This window comes from Equus przewalskii, chromosome 16 (assembly GCF_037783145.1).
Source record: "Equus przewalskii isolate Varuska chromosome 16, EquPr2, whole genome shotgun sequence".
Taxonomy (NCBI): Eukaryota; Metazoa; Chordata; class Mammalia; order Perissodactyla; family Equidae; genus Equus; species Equus przewalskii.
In genome coordinates, this window is record NC_091846.1 from 28,845,720 (window position 1) to 28,863,597 (window position 17,878).

The 17,878-nt window shown below is 37.2% G+C and overlaps 1 protein-coding gene across 5 annotated transcripts in view; it reads left to right on the forward strand.

Annotated features, from left to right (window-relative positions):
* Positions 1 to 15,976, forward strand: part of MTRF1 (mitochondrial translation release factor 1) — a 58,063-nt gene extending 42,087 nt beyond the window's left edge. For all 5 annotated transcript variants that reach the window (XM_070578418.1, XM_070578419.1, XM_008534359.2 and 2 more), the window contains 4 exons: positions 1,472 to 1,589; positions 7,314 to 7,450; positions 10,045 to 10,143; positions 14,275 to 15,976. In XM_070578418.1, coding sequence (XP_070434519.1) covers positions 1,472 to 1,589; positions 7,314 to 7,450; positions 10,045 to 10,143; positions 14,275 to 14,388 — 468 coding nt within the window. In that variant the 3' untranslated portion in view covers positions 14,389 to 15,976. The remainder of the gene's footprint in view (positions 1 to 1,471; positions 1,590 to 7,313; positions 7,451 to 10,044; positions 10,144 to 14,274) is intronic.
* Positions 15,977 to 17,878: the final 1,902 nt, after the last annotated feature.

A 17,878-nucleotide genomic window follows, 5' to 3' on the forward strand; every position in this document is an offset into this window, starting at 1 on the left:
CATGAGTCTTTGAGTGTGTCCTTGCTTTCTAGTATAATTAGATATCCCATAATAAATGATAAATATGGGGAAAAATTTTAAATGTCCCCTCAAAAACAGGCTATTTTATCACTATTTGTTTATATATATATATGTTTGTGTGTGTGTATAGAGAGAGAGAGAGAAGAAAATGTCCTAAAGCTGCCATAACAAATTACCACAAACTTTAAATTTATTCTCACAGTTCTAGATACCAGGAGTCCAAAATCAAAGTATTGGTAGGGCCATGGTCCCTCCAAAGGCTCTGGGAGAGAATCTTCCCTTGCCTCTTCCAGCTTCTGGTGTCTCCAGGTGTTCCTTGGCTTAAAGCTGTACAATTCCAATCTCTGCCTACGAATTCACATGGTCTTCTCCTCTTCTTTCTCCTCTAGGTATCTCTTATAAGGACACTTGTCATTGGATTTAGGGCCTATCCGAATAATCCAGGATAATCTCTTCTTAACTCAGTTACATCTGCAAAAACCCTTTTTCCAAATAAGGTTCCAGTGGTTAGAGCAAGAACATGTCTTTTTGGGTGTCTCTGCTCAGTCCACTAATAAAGGCATGCACACACACATGCACATGCACGTGCACGCAATGAATTATCATTATTCGCAGTAGTTAGGTTCTATGAAGTCATAGCAAACAGTGATTTAGTGAATACTGAACTATTTCTCCTAGGAGGGAAAAAATTATGTATATATAATCATATAGATTATAATCTTAAATCCTAAAAACAACTCACCCTAGTAGATTCTGTTTTATTTTACAAAAGAGAAAATGGAATTGAGAAGTGTTAAGTGACTTGCCTGAGGCTGCCTTCCTAACAGGTGCCAGAGTTGGGATTCAGACCCCATCCAGCTGGCCCCCGAGCTGGGACTTCTTGCACTATGCTGCTCTGCACCCTCCTGTCTTCATCGTCTGCTCATCTTTGTAGGAGCTGAAACAAGAAAGCAGACTGTCACTTTGTTTGACCTTGGCTGGAAACATGCCCCTGTAGAGCAATTGGAATTTTTGCTGCTTTGTGCGTGTCTGCAAATGACTGTGAAAGTGCTGCAATAATTGATTTGAGGGAACAAATAAATTTTAGTAAGCAGGTGAATTTGCAAATACAGGATCAGGGAATAATGAGTATATATACTTACATACATATATATATTTTGTTTATTTTGCATCTAATGTAGCTTTGTGGGATGATGGATGATGAAACTTTGAAAGATCTCATAACTCAGTCATCTCATAGCATCATGAGTCAGTGTTAAAAAATAGCATCCATTGGAATAGGGAGTTTATGGTCCTTTCTTTGGTATAAGATATTTCACCTCTTAGTCTAATGGCTATGACTTATCTTAATACAAAACAGTACAGTTTATTTGAAAAATCTTGGAATAAATTTAGTATTCGAAGTATTTGTTGAGTGTAGAATTTACTTATGTTATACATTTTGTTCTAGGTAGATGTGAAAGTGGACCCCAAGGATTTGCGAATAGATACATTTCGAGCCAAAGGAGCAGGAGGGCAGCATGTTAATACAACTGATAGTGCTGTCAGACTTGTGCATGTCCCCACAGGTAAGCAAGTCCCTTTGCTTTTATACTTTTAACTTTTTTTCACATCTTATAAAACTGTTCAGCGTTTAGAAGGAAATAGTCCTATGTTAGTGTCTGGTTCCTTGCACAAACCCTTTAAAGGTGACACTGGGGTTATGAGTCTGAGGTCCCCTGTGTGTTTATATTCTCCATCTGTTTGGAAAAGGTACTTCTCTCAAAGGATGCAGACCTGTTCAGAGAAGCTGTCCAGGTGTACTGGACAAGAGTGTGCAACCAGACGTGCTCCACCCTAAAAACAAATGAAATACAAAAGTAATATTGGACGTGCCACTGCCAGGGATCTTCTGTCACCTTGTAGATTGACTGCCAGCTCCATTGCATTCCTGCTGTTATTTTGAATGTTGGTAATTTTGGTACACTGTGAGAGTTTTGCAGTCCTCAATGCAATAAGTATTTCTGTCATTTTTCAGATTTTTAAACTTTTTTTTATTTCTTTTCTTTTTAAATTAATTTTTACATTACATGTATATGATTTTAAAAGTCCAGTGATAACGTCCTATAGCAAAAAACAGCAGCTCGCTAGACGTCTTCCTCCTCCCCATCCCTCCTTCCTCAACCCTAAATTCCAGTTACCCAGAGGCAGCTCCTTTAAACTCTTAGCTATTCTTTTTCTGGTAATTACTGCAGTATTTCTAAATAACAGGCAGATAGTACTGTTCCAATCAATTAATTATAAGATTATATATTGACTTTTTAACGTAGTAGATGAAGATTTTGGCTCTCTTATAATATCCTCTTCCTAATGTATTTATGTTTGGGCAAAATTAATCTTCACTGTTTTTACATAATGAGCAGGTAAATAGTGTTCACTGTTGAGTCAAGTAGTATACTGTGATTTCATTTCCTAAAGTTAGTAATTACCTCATTTTTTTATTTGCTTAGTTTTCTTTGATTCTAAGTCTTCCTACATTTTCCAAAAGCTCTATAAAATGAAATTAACTCAATTTTCTACAGGGCTGAGGCTTTGTGGCGACACCTCTGATGGAACACTCCATTATTATGGATGGGTTGCTCTCCAGGGCTGCCGCGCAGAGGTGGTCCTGGTCACCAACAGTCAGGGAGTTCCCTTCATCTCTATTCTGTGTTTGAGCCTCCTGTTTCTTAGATCCCATATCATCTGTCTTAGTTTACTCCCTCATTTTAGCAAAGCTCACCTTTAAGTGGCTTCCTGAGAGAAGGTGCGTGAGACATAAATATTTTGAGACTTTGTATATCTGAAAATAGCTTTATTCTAGCTTCATACTTCACTGATCGTGAACACTTGTTGAAAATCGTTTCCACGTGTAACGTTTAAAGCTTTTGTCCTCCATTGCATTTGTTTCTTTCAATTTGGAGACTCATGCTCTTCACTTCTGAAATATTTTCTTCAAGAATTTCTTACCATTTTCCTTTTTCTTCCTGGAATTTCTCTTAGTCAGATGTTAGACCTTTTGGATTCATTGTATAATTTTCTTCTTTTTTCTCTTACATGGTCTTTCACTTTATGTTTTAGTTCTTTTTCCAACTCTTTCACTGAATTTTTAAAATGTATTCTTTTTAACAAAATTTTTCAAGAGCCCTTTCTTATTTTCACTGTGTCCCTTTTCTTAGCATCCTTTTGTTTTGTTGATGCATATTTCTTCTTTTATTGCTCAAGGATATTCATTTTAGTTTCCCTGAGGTTTTCTTCTGCTTTTTGCAACATCTCTGTTTTCTCTGAGTTTATTTCTTCTGTTTGTTTCGGTCTTGCTTCCATGTTGGAAATGTCTAGGAATCCTTGGCTGTGTGTATATATTTGAGAGTGAGATTCTGAAAGCTCTGAGTGCATGGGTGCCAGTTATCCACTGGTAAGTTTCAACTGTAGGGCAGTTAGATGAGTAATCAGCTTTTTTATTAGGGACCCCCAAATGTCAGTGTTTGCAGATCTTTTCTCTTGGGGAGTTTGTTTGCCCGGAGAAGGATCCTCCAGCCTACATCTGAGAGTGAGGTCAAGGTCTCACCATTCAGTAAGCAAACTTTGCTTAGTCCTCTTGTTTTCAGGCCCATACCTCACATTTGCCCTCCTTTGAACCTAGTCTCAAGTCGGGGACTTTCCTTATTTAGTTCTCTAAAGACTATACCTCCTGCCTCCTACAGATTGAGGGAGGGGACTCGAAGATCTGCTTATTATATAGATTGTCTGTTTTTAGCCCCCGAATCATCAGCCTCGACTTCTGAAGTAGCCAGCGCCTCAATTCCTGAGCCTTTGTGGTGCTCAGCAGGGCAGATGGATGGCATCTCCCACTACAGGGAGCTGGTCTCACCTTCCTGCTCTGCTAAGTCGTCTGCTATTCTTTCGTTCACTTTCTGTCTTTATATATTGTGTTTGGGGACTACATACATCACCTCATGTTATTTCAGATGGAGTTTTTGTTCTTGTTTTAGTGTGATTTTTAAAAGAAAGAGGAGGCCATCTTGAAATCAGGTATCAATTTTAAATTCATTTCCAGCCAATTATTATTTCTTGTACTGTTTACAATAGCAAAAGTTAGAACAACCTAAATATCCAACAATAGGATAATTTTATAATTTGTCTTAAGTTTTCTTTGTGGATTTTTATTCCATAAGAAACTGTAAAAACTTAGAATATATACATGAGCAAAAGAGCAGAAAACATCTTTAACAATACCTAGTAATCATTGTTGGTATATATCTTTGGTGCATATCCTTTCAAATTCTTTTCTATGCATATATAAATATATCCTTTTTCACCAAAAATGAGGTTATAATTTTTGTAGCTTACCATAATTTACTTAAGAAATCCACAAGTTGTGGGATACTTGTTGTGTTTCATCTAAACACTGTATTCTATATTATAAGCAGAGCAGAACAGTAATTAGCTTAAGAAGAATTAAAAATTAAATTGAGAAAAAGTAAGGTAAAAGATGACCAAAATTCTGACAAAATGAAGCAAAATACTTTAAAACATAATGAAGGAATGTAAAACCACCCTGTGCCGCCATAAATTACTGATTTTACAAAAAGTGACTGATGTTTGTATTGCCAAACTTACCTTGGGCCAATTTATTTTTTACCCACTTAGATCTGGTTCTTTGATTTAAAGAGGCCTGAAACTTGACCCTCAAACAGTCCTCTTAGGCGAGGCGTGCCGAGGCCTGCTGACTCTTAGGAATCCACGTAGTTATGAGCAAGTGGTTTCTCGAGTCTACTTCTTACTTTGAGGTTTACCCTGATTTCAGCCTCTACAGCACTGCAGACTCAGCCTTTCTTCTATTTCTTCCATCCCAAAACCCTTAGCGTGGGAACTATGTTCCTGCTTCAACTCAAAGTGAGAGCTGTAGGTCGCTCTTCCATTTTCTCCTTGCACATGGACTCTGATGAATCACTTTTTTTCTAACCTACTGCTTCTGTGTAACTCCATTTTCTACCATTGGAAGAGTAGTACCGTAGGGGTATGGTTAGATGTTTATACAGGGAAAAATTACTTTTTTTTGGTAAAATTTTTCAAAACAAGAATGAAGACAAATTAGTATTTTGTGCTTTAAAGGTAGCTTTTTAGTTTGTTACCCGTTGGTGAGTGAATGTGGACCTCTGTAATCCTTAGACTGCCTTTCTTCATCATTATAGATTATGGATAACACCTAATTGTTCCACATCAGATTTAATCTTTTACATCAGTTTGCATTTTTAAAGTTAAAGAATTTTTATTTAGCCTTTGATTATGTATAACTTATTTGATCTAACCTTAACCTAAGAATGTGTCAATTGAAAGACACATCACTATTTTATTACTATGAAGGAATAAAAAATCACTGCCAATTAAGCGATGATATTCCAATGATGGTAAGATGTATCCCAATTTCAGAGATGTTAAAAATTTTTTTAAATGAGCTTTTTAGAATAAAAATATGATATTTTTGTTCTCATTTATAACCACTAATATTTTAAATAATATATTTAGTTATTCCGCAAATGTATATTAAATACCCACTTGGTACTATTGCTACGTAGAATTTTGGAATCTCCTGTAGAGTACTGAAATAACACTGAGAAAACTTTTTTTCCAAAGCCCTTTTATAGTTTTTTAACAACCCCAGCACCTTGTTTCAACAGCTCTTCTATTATTCAACGTACCCTTTTTCCTCCCTATCCTCTGTGTCTAAGGGAATACTTATGATTAAATACTCCCCTATAGAAAGTGTGTTAAAATATATAATTGGGGGCCAGCCCATGGCCGAGTGGTTAAGTTCTCGAAGTCCGTTCCACGGCTCGGGGTTTCACTGGTTTGGATCCTGGGCGTGGACATGGTGCTGCTCGTCAGGCCACGCTGAGGCAGTATTCCACGTAGCACAACCAGAAGGACCTACAACTAAAATATACAACTATGTACTGGGGGTTTTGGGGAGAAGAAGGAAAAAGAAAAAGAAAAAATATATGTATATATAATATCAAGCAATTCCCTTAGGAATTACTGAACTGGTAAGAGTTTTAAGCTAAAATTTCTGACTTGAGCCACTGGACAGGAATAGTGCAGGTGTCTAGGCAAAATTCAGCATGGGTCAGCTGACAAGAAGAGGAATTTGAAACAAAGCTTATGACTGTCTGGCCATCTGGAAATGGAAATTTTCATATTCCTTTGGGTGGTGAAAAAAAGGATACCAGATTCAAGAGAGCTCCAGGCAAATGCCTGGAAGATGTGAGCAAGTTGGTGCCCCAGCTCAAACATGTGGCTGCAGCAAAACAGTCAAGAAATAAGTCTAAACTAATAGAGGTGAAACCTAGGTGCCCTACGAAAAGTATTAGCAGGTGTAGATTGTAGCTTATTCAGACAGGGAGGAAACATAATTTGGAGTAGAATTTGATAGAAATTTTTTAAATCTCCAGCAAAATAGTTACCACCATATTATTGCAGCTGGCCTAAGCTAATAGGGTTTTTGGGTTTTGTGATTCAGAAAGAAAAGTACCTTTCGCCGCTAATGTACCTGGAAGCAGAGCTGGACTCAGACCTTCAGAGTGGGAGCTGCAAAGTTAAGAACACATCTGATATCAAGGGTCAGCATTTCAGGGCTAGATTTGGGCGAGTAACTGGGCTGCACAGTGGGCCAAACCCACTCAGATCCCGAAGTTGGCTAACCAAAACGTATGTGGTTGGACGTGTTGATTAGCTGGATTTAGAACCAAGACAACTGAGAAACATTCAGTGTTAAACTCTTCCTTCTAAAGAGTTTGAGTTGTTTCTTTTCATTGGTTTCTATATGTAAAGTCATTTTTAAAACATCAGCTCCATGTGTATCTGTGACTTCAAGGGGAAGGGCTGAGTTCTCCTTGAGTAAAACAGAGAGTGGAGCAGGACTGCACAGTGGGTGGCAGTAGTTTGCTTTTGTTGAGCTGTGAAAGTATCTGGAGGGGCTGGGATGGAGAGGAGAGCTCTGGGAATCAAACGATGTAACCATCTGCATGCAGATATTGCTGCCTTCAGTCTTCTCTTCTGAAACTTCTTGTTTAGATATCAGAATGTAAATAGCCATCTACCGCTATTACCATCATAACCAAATATAGTTTCTGAAGTGTGCTAAATCTAAACTGCTTTTAATCCTTTATGATCTTTTCCTGATTGTTTCCTCAGTTAATCAGAAAATATCTCAGTTCTATCTTATTTTGGCTCGTGGAGGCTACAGTTTACCTCTGATCCCTGTTGCTTTTCAGGGCTTGTAGTAGAATGCCAACAAGAACGATCACAGATAAAAAATAAAGAAATAGCTTTGCGTGTGTTGAGAGCTAGGCTCTACCAGCAGATTATTGAGAAAGACAAGCGTCAACAACAAAGTGCTAGAAAACTGCAGGTAAGATTTATTTGATGTAATCATTTAACACCTCTGTACAAAAAGTCATCATTTTATGTAGAAAATGTAGTATTAATTCTTGATTAAATGGAAATTCTTAGAGCATAGGCAAACATGTTCATTTGTAAATAAGTAATAGTTTAAATGCATATAGACTAACAGATTATGGCTAAACTTGAACATGCCAATTGGCAAATGAGTAAATGAGATATGAGTAAAATAAAAATTATTTCCCTCCAGTGTTTATATCAGAAGTGTCTTGAGAGGAAATTGGTTTAAAAGATAAAATAATCCTCTGGAAATTAAGAGATTTTTAAGATTTTTAAATTTAAAAACCTCTGCTTTTGTTGTAACTTTATGTGGGATCAAAAATAAATGGCCCTGCAGAAAACTGGTAACAGTGATTGCTACTGATGCAGTGTTGGGACAAGGGATAGAAGAGAGATTTATTTTTCACTGTATATCCTTTTGTACTATATACATGGATAGTATTATTTATTCAAATATATAAGTAGATAAGTTCTAAGCAAAATGAATGCATTATTGTTTTAAGTAAACAAAGTGTTGTATGATTTTAAATTCTAAAAAAAGTAGAATTTGTCTTTGAGGTAGGTTGGAAGAGAAAGGGGAACCCAGAAATAACTGTGCTTTTGTGTTATTTGCAGATAGGTGTGCTACAGTAAATTTGGAAGATTTTGTGGCCTTTTAGAATAATGAATTGTACAAAACTAAACATTAATTATTCTTTTTGCCTAGACAGCGTAGTCTTTTCACACTTTCGCCCTTCTAGTTTCCCTTACCCACATTCTAACCTGCAAGTAGTAAAAGTGACAGGATAAGTAATACGTTAGTCCTCTATTTATCGTGATCTCAGATCGAGCCACAGCATCTGTATATACATTTGCAGATAGGAACGCTCATTTACAAACCATTACTTCATGACAAGTAAGTGATAACATAAACATTATCAACTCTGCCACATTTGATTTAATAAAAGACATTGGGATTCATTTGCCATTTGACGTTTTGGCTCCAGATGTTTCACACAGTAATTTTTAAAATAAGTATTCAAGATTGGCCTTATGCAAATTACATATGTCTGTCTTCTTCAGTAGTCTGGTTTAAAGGGCCAGAAAAGACCTCCTTGCCTCCCAATTAACTTGTCCATCTGTAGGAAATTTTTTTGTAGATATTTCTGATGCTCTGAAGTTTTTCTTCAGCTATTATATATAATAGCATTTATATGGAAGGCATTATGCCGGGTTCTCAACCCTGGCTCCACTTGTCACCTGAAGAGTTTTGTAGATGCCTAGGCCCCACCCCCAGAGATTCTGATGTAATAGATCTGGGTGGGGTCCTGGGCATTAATATGGTGCTTTGGGCTAGTAGTTTGCAAACCTGGCTGGTTGCAGAATGGATGGCCTGGGGAATGTTGTAAAGATACATAATCCCTGATTCAGTGTATCTGAGGTTGGGCTTTGGAATCTTTAATTTTAAAAAATTCTCCTGATGATCAGCCATCTTTAGGAGTTTAGTTTCATATCATTTGTTTTAGGGGGTTAAGAAAATAAGTTATGGAAATGTCTTTTTATCTTAAAACTTGAAAGCGAGAGAGGGTGTTGTGTGCCTCATGTGCTGGGGAGGTAGGGGAGAGGAGCAGACTGAGAAGAGTACAAGTAACATCGCATAAGGCGGACTGTGGGGCGCTGTGGAGCAGATTGCAAGTGCACCGGGCTTCAAAGGAGGAAAGTAACATATTTCAATTGATGGGACCAGGAAAGGCAGAGATGGTGGGAGAGTGTTAGGGAATGGTACCCCTTGAGATGATGTTTTAGCAGAGTTAACACAGACACACATAATAATGACATAATATAAAAGTGGCATCATAGAAATTCAGTCTTCAGAAATAATGTAGGAAAATTGGCCACATTACGAAGTGCCTTGAATCTGAGTGGAGTTGTGTCTGTTTAGTGGACAAGAAGGAACCAAAGAAGAAAATTAATCAGAAAACTGTGTTTTAGGACAACTAAGCAGGGCAACCCAATGTAAGCAAGGAAATGTAAGATTAATCAGGAGATTTTTACAGGAATGCAGGTGAAAGTAGCGAGCCCGTGAAGGATAGCTGGTAGCAATGGAAAGGGCAGGATATAATGAGACGCTTGAAACCATTGGGAGTGGGCAGTCAGAGAATGGGAGGTGCCCCCAGCGTCTACATCATAAGCCTGGCAGGTAGAAAGCTCCCATGAAAAGTTTGTTAAATTGCAGGATGTCTGAGTTTCCTACTTGGATCGAAGGGAATGGTAGTGTCATTTATAGAAACCAGGAGGAAGAACTGATGGGGTGGAAAGATAATTTGGTTTTAAGTATTTGGGGTTTGAAGAGCCAAAGAAACATTAATTCTTGTTCCATAACTAAGCTTTACAAACCTGTAGTCTCAAACATTTTCTGCCCATTATTGTTCCTTGTCACTTTGTATATGACTTTTAAAAAAGATTTAAACTGTTGAAATAGAAAAGTCACTTGCAAGTACCTTTTCCATTGCAATAAAGGTAATTATAAAGTTAAAATATGAATTGCTTTTTGTTACGGCACAGGTAGGAACAAGAGCCCAGTCAGAGAGAATTCGGACGTATAATTTCACCCAGGATAGAGTCACTGACCACAGGATAGCATATGAAGTTCGCAATATTAAGGTAATATTACTGAGTATGCTTTATGTACTTTTGACTTTTGAAGAAGCTGTAGTCAAATTCTGAACAGTTATGTCTGAAATATTGCCAAGTAATTTAAAATCATTAAGCCAGTTTATGTTAGTTGATGCTCTAAAATTTGCAAACATTTGTATTAGTTCGCTGGTAAGAAATATAGTCTTTATGCCAGTTTGAAACAGTTATCTTTTAAATTCGAAATTCTTTGTTATGCAATCACAACATATTAACAGATACTCGGTATGCATATATACACGTATATCAGTTTTCTATTGCTGTGTGACAAATTACAACAAATATAGTGGCTTAAAATAATAATAATCTCATAGGTAGTGTAGCTCAGAAGTCCGAGTATGAAAGAGCTGAATTCTCTGCTGTCTGCTCCTAAAGACCGCCTGCGATTGCTTTCTATGTGGCCCCCTTCATGTGCCTCCTCCCACTCTGAATCTCTTGCAGGAATGGCTCAGGCCTTTTAAGGACTCATCTGTTTAGGCCAGGGCAACCTCGATACTATTGCTTTTGATTAACTGAGTGTCAACTGATTAGTCACCTATCACTGGAGTGACAGTCCATCATATTTGCAGCTTCTGCCTGCACTTGAGGGAGGGAATTACACAAGGTGTGCACAGCACGGGGCATCTTGAACTCTGCCTCCCACAATGTGTATTCATGAGATTCAGGGGTTACACTTAATGCTGTTTTGGAAAAGACCCTGTCAAGATGGTTTGAACATTAACCCAACTAAAACTCATCTAGCCGAGACCACTGACATTAATACATTAATGATGAAGCACAGAAAAATTTTGCTTTTGCTTCCACTGAAGCGGAAAATGAACTCGTTCCCATAAAGGACTATGTGGAAAAGGCAGGTGACAGAAGGTTTTGATTTTTTTCTTTGGTGCCATGTGATACCTAGGCCTCCTTTACTTGATTCTGTCCCGTCCTATACTCAGAATTACAGTCCTAATTTTGCAAGGGAAATGTCTGTGATTTTAATATATTTAGAAATTTCTGTGTATCTTGTGCCACTTCCTGTGTCTTCTCAGCAATTTAAGGCTGTCTTGCAGAGGAACATAATAGTCGTGTCAAAAAGAAGAAAATACTTGCTAACTTCCCTTTCCTCAGGAAACATACAGAAATAGCCAAGCGTGTTTGGCAATATTGTTTTAATTGCACCATATTCTTTCAGTTGTTTTTCTGGTAATGGTGATGGTTTCCCTGAGACAGCCACATTCTTATGACCAGTAATGTTTTTTAGATGGCCACATAGGTGCTCAGTATAGTATTCAGTCATGAAACAGAGGCAGGGTAACTAGCTTTAATAGTTATAAAATATCTTACTTTGGCTAAATACTGACATGTTATTACTAAACTAGCATGCCAGACTCAGAAATAATAAGGAAAATGATATTGACATGCTCTAATAATCACTAACAGCTTATTGGAAAGAAAGAAAACATTCCATATTAGTGAAAGGAAAGAATTTGAAAATGGCGTGGAAAAAAATGTTGTAGTAAAACATTAAAATCTGAAGGACAGGAAGAAGCTGAAATATGTGAAGTCTACAAGAGGTCAGAAGTCACATTTCCCGCCAAGCTGATATAAGGAAAGGAGCAAAAAGGAGAACAGGATGGAAAGAATCCTGATGATATGAATCCTCACGTTCGTTTATTCCTAAGGCCCAGCTTCACTCCCATGGTGGTGGCAGCAGCCTTGTACGTTCCTATCCCTGGGTTCTGTGAGATCATCCAGTATTCTTAGCATGAATTCTCTTGTAGGTTATTTTATTTTATTTTATTTTGTCTAGATAATGAGCACAGGCTACCATGTAACATATTGTTTTGTATTTTTATTCTGTTTCTCCAATTCCTTGTGCAGATTCCTTAGCATCAGCTTATCCCCTGCCCTATATTCCAGTCACACTGGAAATTTCCCCTTGCCCTGGGCTTTAAATGTACTTTGTTTCCGTGCCTTTCTTCCTACTAATTCTTTTGACCGTTCTGCCTACCTCCACAGTCATGCACCACATTAGGACATTTCAGTCAGTGAAAGACCACATATATGGCAGTGATCCCATAAGATCACTGCCATCTAGCCTGGGTGTGTAGTGGGCTATACCATCTCGGTTTGTGTAAGTGCACCCTGTGATGTTTGCACAACAAAATCACCTAACGACACATTTCTCAGAACATATCCCTGTCGTTAAGCGACACATGACTGTATTTGGAGAAATATTATTCTCTTTTTAAGATCTAATTAAAATATTTTTTTCCCTCCTAAACCCTTCGCTGATGCCACCTTCTTGTCGAAATTAATGACTCCTTACAGCCCTCACTTTTTTCTTTATTTTTTAATTTCTTGCACTTTATTGTGATGCTTATATATTTGCCTGGCTCACCCCTACATTATGAGCTTCTGAAAGTTAGGAACTAGACTCATTGATCTTTATCTTCCTCTCTCTAGCACTCTGGTTAATCCAGCTGAACTCTCAATGTGATGTGATTATCAGTAAGAATGCTAATCCTTTTTACATAATTTCCAAATGATGAAATCACCTTGGCAATACCATAATAATGTGAACTCTTGGCATACTAATTTTATAATCAGTTTTCATTTTATGCTCAATATGGCATAAGTCTTAATTTTCGAATTTCTTCATGGTGCTTTTGCTTCCAGTTTAATTTTAAAGTTTAATTGAGCTTTTACTGAGTACTGGTATTTGGGGACTACAAAGATAGTAAGGCAGATCTTTTCCCCTACAGTTTAACTTGAGGGATAAATGTGTACACTTAATCTAAAATTCAATTTTAAGACCATTCAAGAAAGACTAAATATAAGATTAGTTCGTGCCTGCATAAAAACTTTAAATATTTTCTGTTCCAGATGCCAACACTACAAAGTATTTCCATTGAGCCAATGTGTAGATTTTGAGCATTTCTCAAGTATGAAATTGTGCTAATTCACTAATCCCAACAACTCTGTTATATAGAGTGTGTATAACACAGGAAAAGTACTTGAAGTCGTTGTTGTAGTCATTTCTCAGAGAGGCACTGTAGGGAAGTCTAACTGAAACAGTTTTCATCCAATGGAATCACTTGGAGGTAAACATAAGAGAGAAATTTTTTTCTCAACTTTTTATTTTGAAAGTTTCAAGCATACCTGTTTAAAGACTAGTTCAATATACACCCTATCCCGAAGGCAGCAGTCGTTGGCGTTTTTCTGCATTTGCCTTCTCTTCCTCCTCCACCTCCTTTTTCTTTCCATATATACGCCTGTGTTGCTATTGAGCCATTTGAAAGCAGTTGCAGACTTCAAGACACTGATCCCCTAAATGTTTCAGCATGTAGGACTTCTAGAGTTTAAAATCAGTGTATTTTCAACTGAAGAATAAAACGGAACTGTCATAAACCATTTCATCTAAATTTGGAGGATTAGCGTAAGTGTGAGCTGGAATGGTCTGGGGAGGCTTTATCTGAGCCAGGTCCAGAGGAGTTGGCAAGGAGAGAATGACAGGGAGCAGTGTGCACATTAACACAGCAGCAAGATGCCTGGGCATTAAGGCGTTTCAATCTTTTTTCCCCTTGGGAAATAAGGTGTTATGAAGGAAAATGGTAGAATTTTCAGGACAAGAATAAAAACCCTTATTTTTTTTAGGGTACAAGAGGAGAAAGGATTCAGCAAACATATCCTCCCAAAGATGGTTTGAGGACCTAAAACGGTTTTGTCAGAAAAGTCGAGCAAAGGAATTTTAAAGAGAGGGAGGTGGTAAATTCAAAAGTTGATTCAGCTCTCTTTGTTTTGTTGTCTCCAGAGTTGTTGGAAAGATCCAAACCTCAGGAGATTGGTTTTTAAACAAAAGGCTAATTTAAACAATTTGAGACGAATAGTAGAATTCCATTTACTCTTTTGGATTCACTTTTTATATAAAAAGCCAGTACTAACTGGGAATTCTCCCAACTTAGCAATCATGGTCATTACATTGTAGAACCATGTTGGTAATCCCGTGTTGCTATTAGTGACTATAAAGAAACCAAGTAAATACACAGTTAATTCTTTGCTTTGTTTCTCCTTTATTTCTAGTAATGGAGTTTTCCTAATAACTCTCTCTTTTATCAGGAATTTTTACACGGGGAGAAGTGCCTGGATCACCTAATTCAGAGACTACTTCAGTCAGCAGATGAAGAAGCCATTACTGAATTTTTGGATGAAAACCTTAAATCAGCAAAATAAATGATTTATCATTTATTATTGTGTAAATGAAATGCACCTGTATCAAGAAGCAGACTGAGCGTGGAAATCTTTGTGAATGTTCATAAAGCGCAGCCAAAAACACACAGTACTTACAAACATATTTTTTAATGAATCGTCACATTTCTGTCTTTTTTTTTTTTTTTTTGAGGAAGATTAGCCCTGAGCTAACATCTGCTGCCAATCCTCCTCTTTTTTTTTTTTTTTTTTTGGTGAGGAAGACTGGCCCTGAGCTAACATCTGTGCCCATCTTCCTCTACTTTATGTGGGATACCTACCACAGCATGGCTTGCCAAGCGGTACCATGTCTGCACCCGGGATCTGAACCGGTGAACCCTGGGCCACTGAAGTGGAATGTGCACACTTAACTGCTACACTACTGGGCCGGCCCCTGAATTGTCACATTTCTTGACCTAAGAGTTTATTTTAGGTTTCCTGTAAAGTACAGTCCAACTCTTCAAGTAGAAAACAAGCATGTGTCATTGAAAAGAGAAATAAAGTATTGAGAATTGATTAGGTGATTTAGGACAGGTCGCTTGTTCTCTTTATATGCCTTTTCTTAAATAACCATCTATAAATTAATTTAAACATGTTTTTTATCTGTTACTTAAGGACTTTACCATATGGTAAACTTTGGTGGTATGAGATTTATAAACTTCTTTGTAAAACCCTATTTAAAGACAACTTTAATCATGTTAAAGTTAGGCCTTAAAGTGCTGCTTTTAAATAAAAAATAAATAAGGATTGTGAAGTCTATGAGGGAATAACAATGAGCGTCTCTAGGATATAGATTGTAGAGCTCTTTGAGAACTAAATGAGTTCTATACTATATAAACTACAAGCTAGTATTTAAAGTAGACTGTCTGCTTGGCTTCTATTTTTTATTCTTTGGTGTAAGTTAATGAGCATCAACAGATGTGGTGTAATATGAGTAATTCCCTGCAGTCGGTTTTGTGCAGTGATATATAAAACCTAGTCCTTACCTGACAGAGCTTCCAGTTGAGTGAGGGAGCTAAAATAGAAATCACCAACTCAAAAACAAAGTGGCATGATGTATCTGGTAATTGTTCTCAGGAAATTTCTTGAGTGAAAAAGAAAGGAGTTGTTATTTTAGACATTCTTCAGAGAGGAACTATGTTCCAGAAAAGACTGGCTAAAATAGAGTTTTAAGACCAATGGAATTATTTGGAAGTAAAGATGAGAGAGAAATTTTTTCCAAAATTTTTATTTTGAAAATTTTCAAGCATGCAGAAAAGTTTTCAAAATAATTTTTAAAAAACAGTTCAGTGAACTCTGTATACTCTAGATTCAACATTATATGCTCACTTTGCCACATTTGTTTTTTCTCTGTATGGACATATACACACACACACGTTGTGGTTGTTGGACTATTTAAAAGTTAGTTGTAGACCTCATAACACTGCTCCAAAATATTTCAGCATATCCTAAGAATAAGGACATTCTCCTACAGGATTATAAGTCCATTATCACACCTAATTGTATAATAATAAAATTGTATAATATAATCCAATTTCTTTACATATTAAAATTTCTTCAATTATCCCCAAAATGTCTTTTGTAGCTATTTTTGTTTGTTAGTTTTGTTTAATCTAGCATCCAACCAAGATTCACACATTGCATTTGGTTGTATCTCTTCAGTTTTTGGATTAATCCCCCAAGATTTTTTTTCACATGACATTGACCTTTTGAAGAGTCCCACAAGGTTGTTTTGTAGCGTGGCCTACACTCTGGATTTGTTTGGCTGCTTCCTCATGCTGTTGGTAACTTTCATCCATCCCTTCAAAGTATTATTAAGTAAAATTAAGTCTAAAGATTAAACACAGTTGGCAAGACTACTTCATAGGTGATGTTGTGAAATTTATACTGTATCATATCAGGAAGTTCCAGCATTAGTGATGCAAAATTTAGAAACTGTCACGTCTCTCCATTGTAATGGTACATGTTCTTCATAACTAGTATGTAATCTGTGAGGAAATACTCTGGCGTCATATAAACATTTGATTCCTCTTGTGCTAGGCAGCTTCTGAGATGACCTCAGTGATCCCTGTTCCTGGCAGTCATGCACTTATGTAATCTCCTCCCCTTAAATGTGGACTGGATTTATAGACTCTCTTCTAACAAGTAAAATACGAAAGAAGTAGTGGGATTGTCACTTCTGATACTATGTTTTAAAAAGACTTGCTTCTGCCTCTATCTTTCTATCTCTGTCTCTGCTTCTGCCTCTCTCTTGGGCCACTCGAGTTGGTGGAAGCAAGGCAATATCGTGAGCAGTCCCAGGAGTGGCTCACACCACGTTGTATGGCAAAACAGACTCTGTCTGACAGCCCTCAGGGAACTGAAGCCTGCCAACTAGCTCATGAGTGAGCTTGGAAGCAGATCACTCAGCCCTATTTGTGTCTTGAAATGACTGTGGCGCTGGCCAACAGCTTCACTACAATTTCCGGAGAGTCCTTGAGCCAGAGCACTTCACTACCTGCTCTAGGATACCTGACCCTCAGAATTGAGTGAATTAGTGTTTGTTGTTTTCAGCTACTAATTGTTGGGATGATTTGTTTCACCAAAATATGTAGCTAATACACCCAAGGATCTTTCATCTCACTGATTTAACATCAGTTAATGATTCTTACTTTGCCTGAATCAGCTGTTAGATTGGGAGTTACAAAATGGTGATGTTATTGTTTCATTCTTTCTACGTTTTTTAGCTGGTGTTCTTTAAAGAAAGCTTTCCTTTGTTTTTCCTCTCACTTGGTCTGAGTTGAGAGATAATTTAATCCTATTTGAATCAATATTATTATTTCCCTAGGGGTAGGCATTGCCCCCTAAAATAATATATGTCTCTGGAAAATCTGATTTAATTTGAGAGCATGTTGAGACTTTGAGGGTAAAAGAAACACAGAAACTGATTTTGTTTTCAGGCATTTTTTATAACACAAACATTTTTGCAAGGCAATGTAAATATTACACATTGTGTGAAACAAGGCAAAATGTAGATACTCTAACTTGCTATACTATGTCAATTATGAGACTACATGTAATTTTTCAAATTCTACCTTTTTTTCAGAAAAAACCCTAAATACATAAACTTGAAAACATGATTTCTGCAAATATTCATTAAGAAAGTAAAAAATGGGCTGGTCCCACCGCCAAGTGGTTAAGTTCATGCACTCTGCTCTGCTGCCCAGGGTTTCCCAGTTCAGAAGCCGGTGCAAACATGGCACTGTTCATCAGGCCATGCTGAGGCGGCATCCCACATAGCACAACCAGAGGGACCTACAGCTATGATATACAACTATGTACTGGGGGGCTTTGGGGAGAAGAAGAAGAAGGAAAAAAAAAGAAGATTGGCAACAGTTGTTAGCTCAGGTGTCAATCTTTAAACAGCAACAAAAAAAGAAAGTGAAAAACTGTAAGAGGGGAAGCAAGAGAAAGGAGTATTGATTTGTTACCGTTC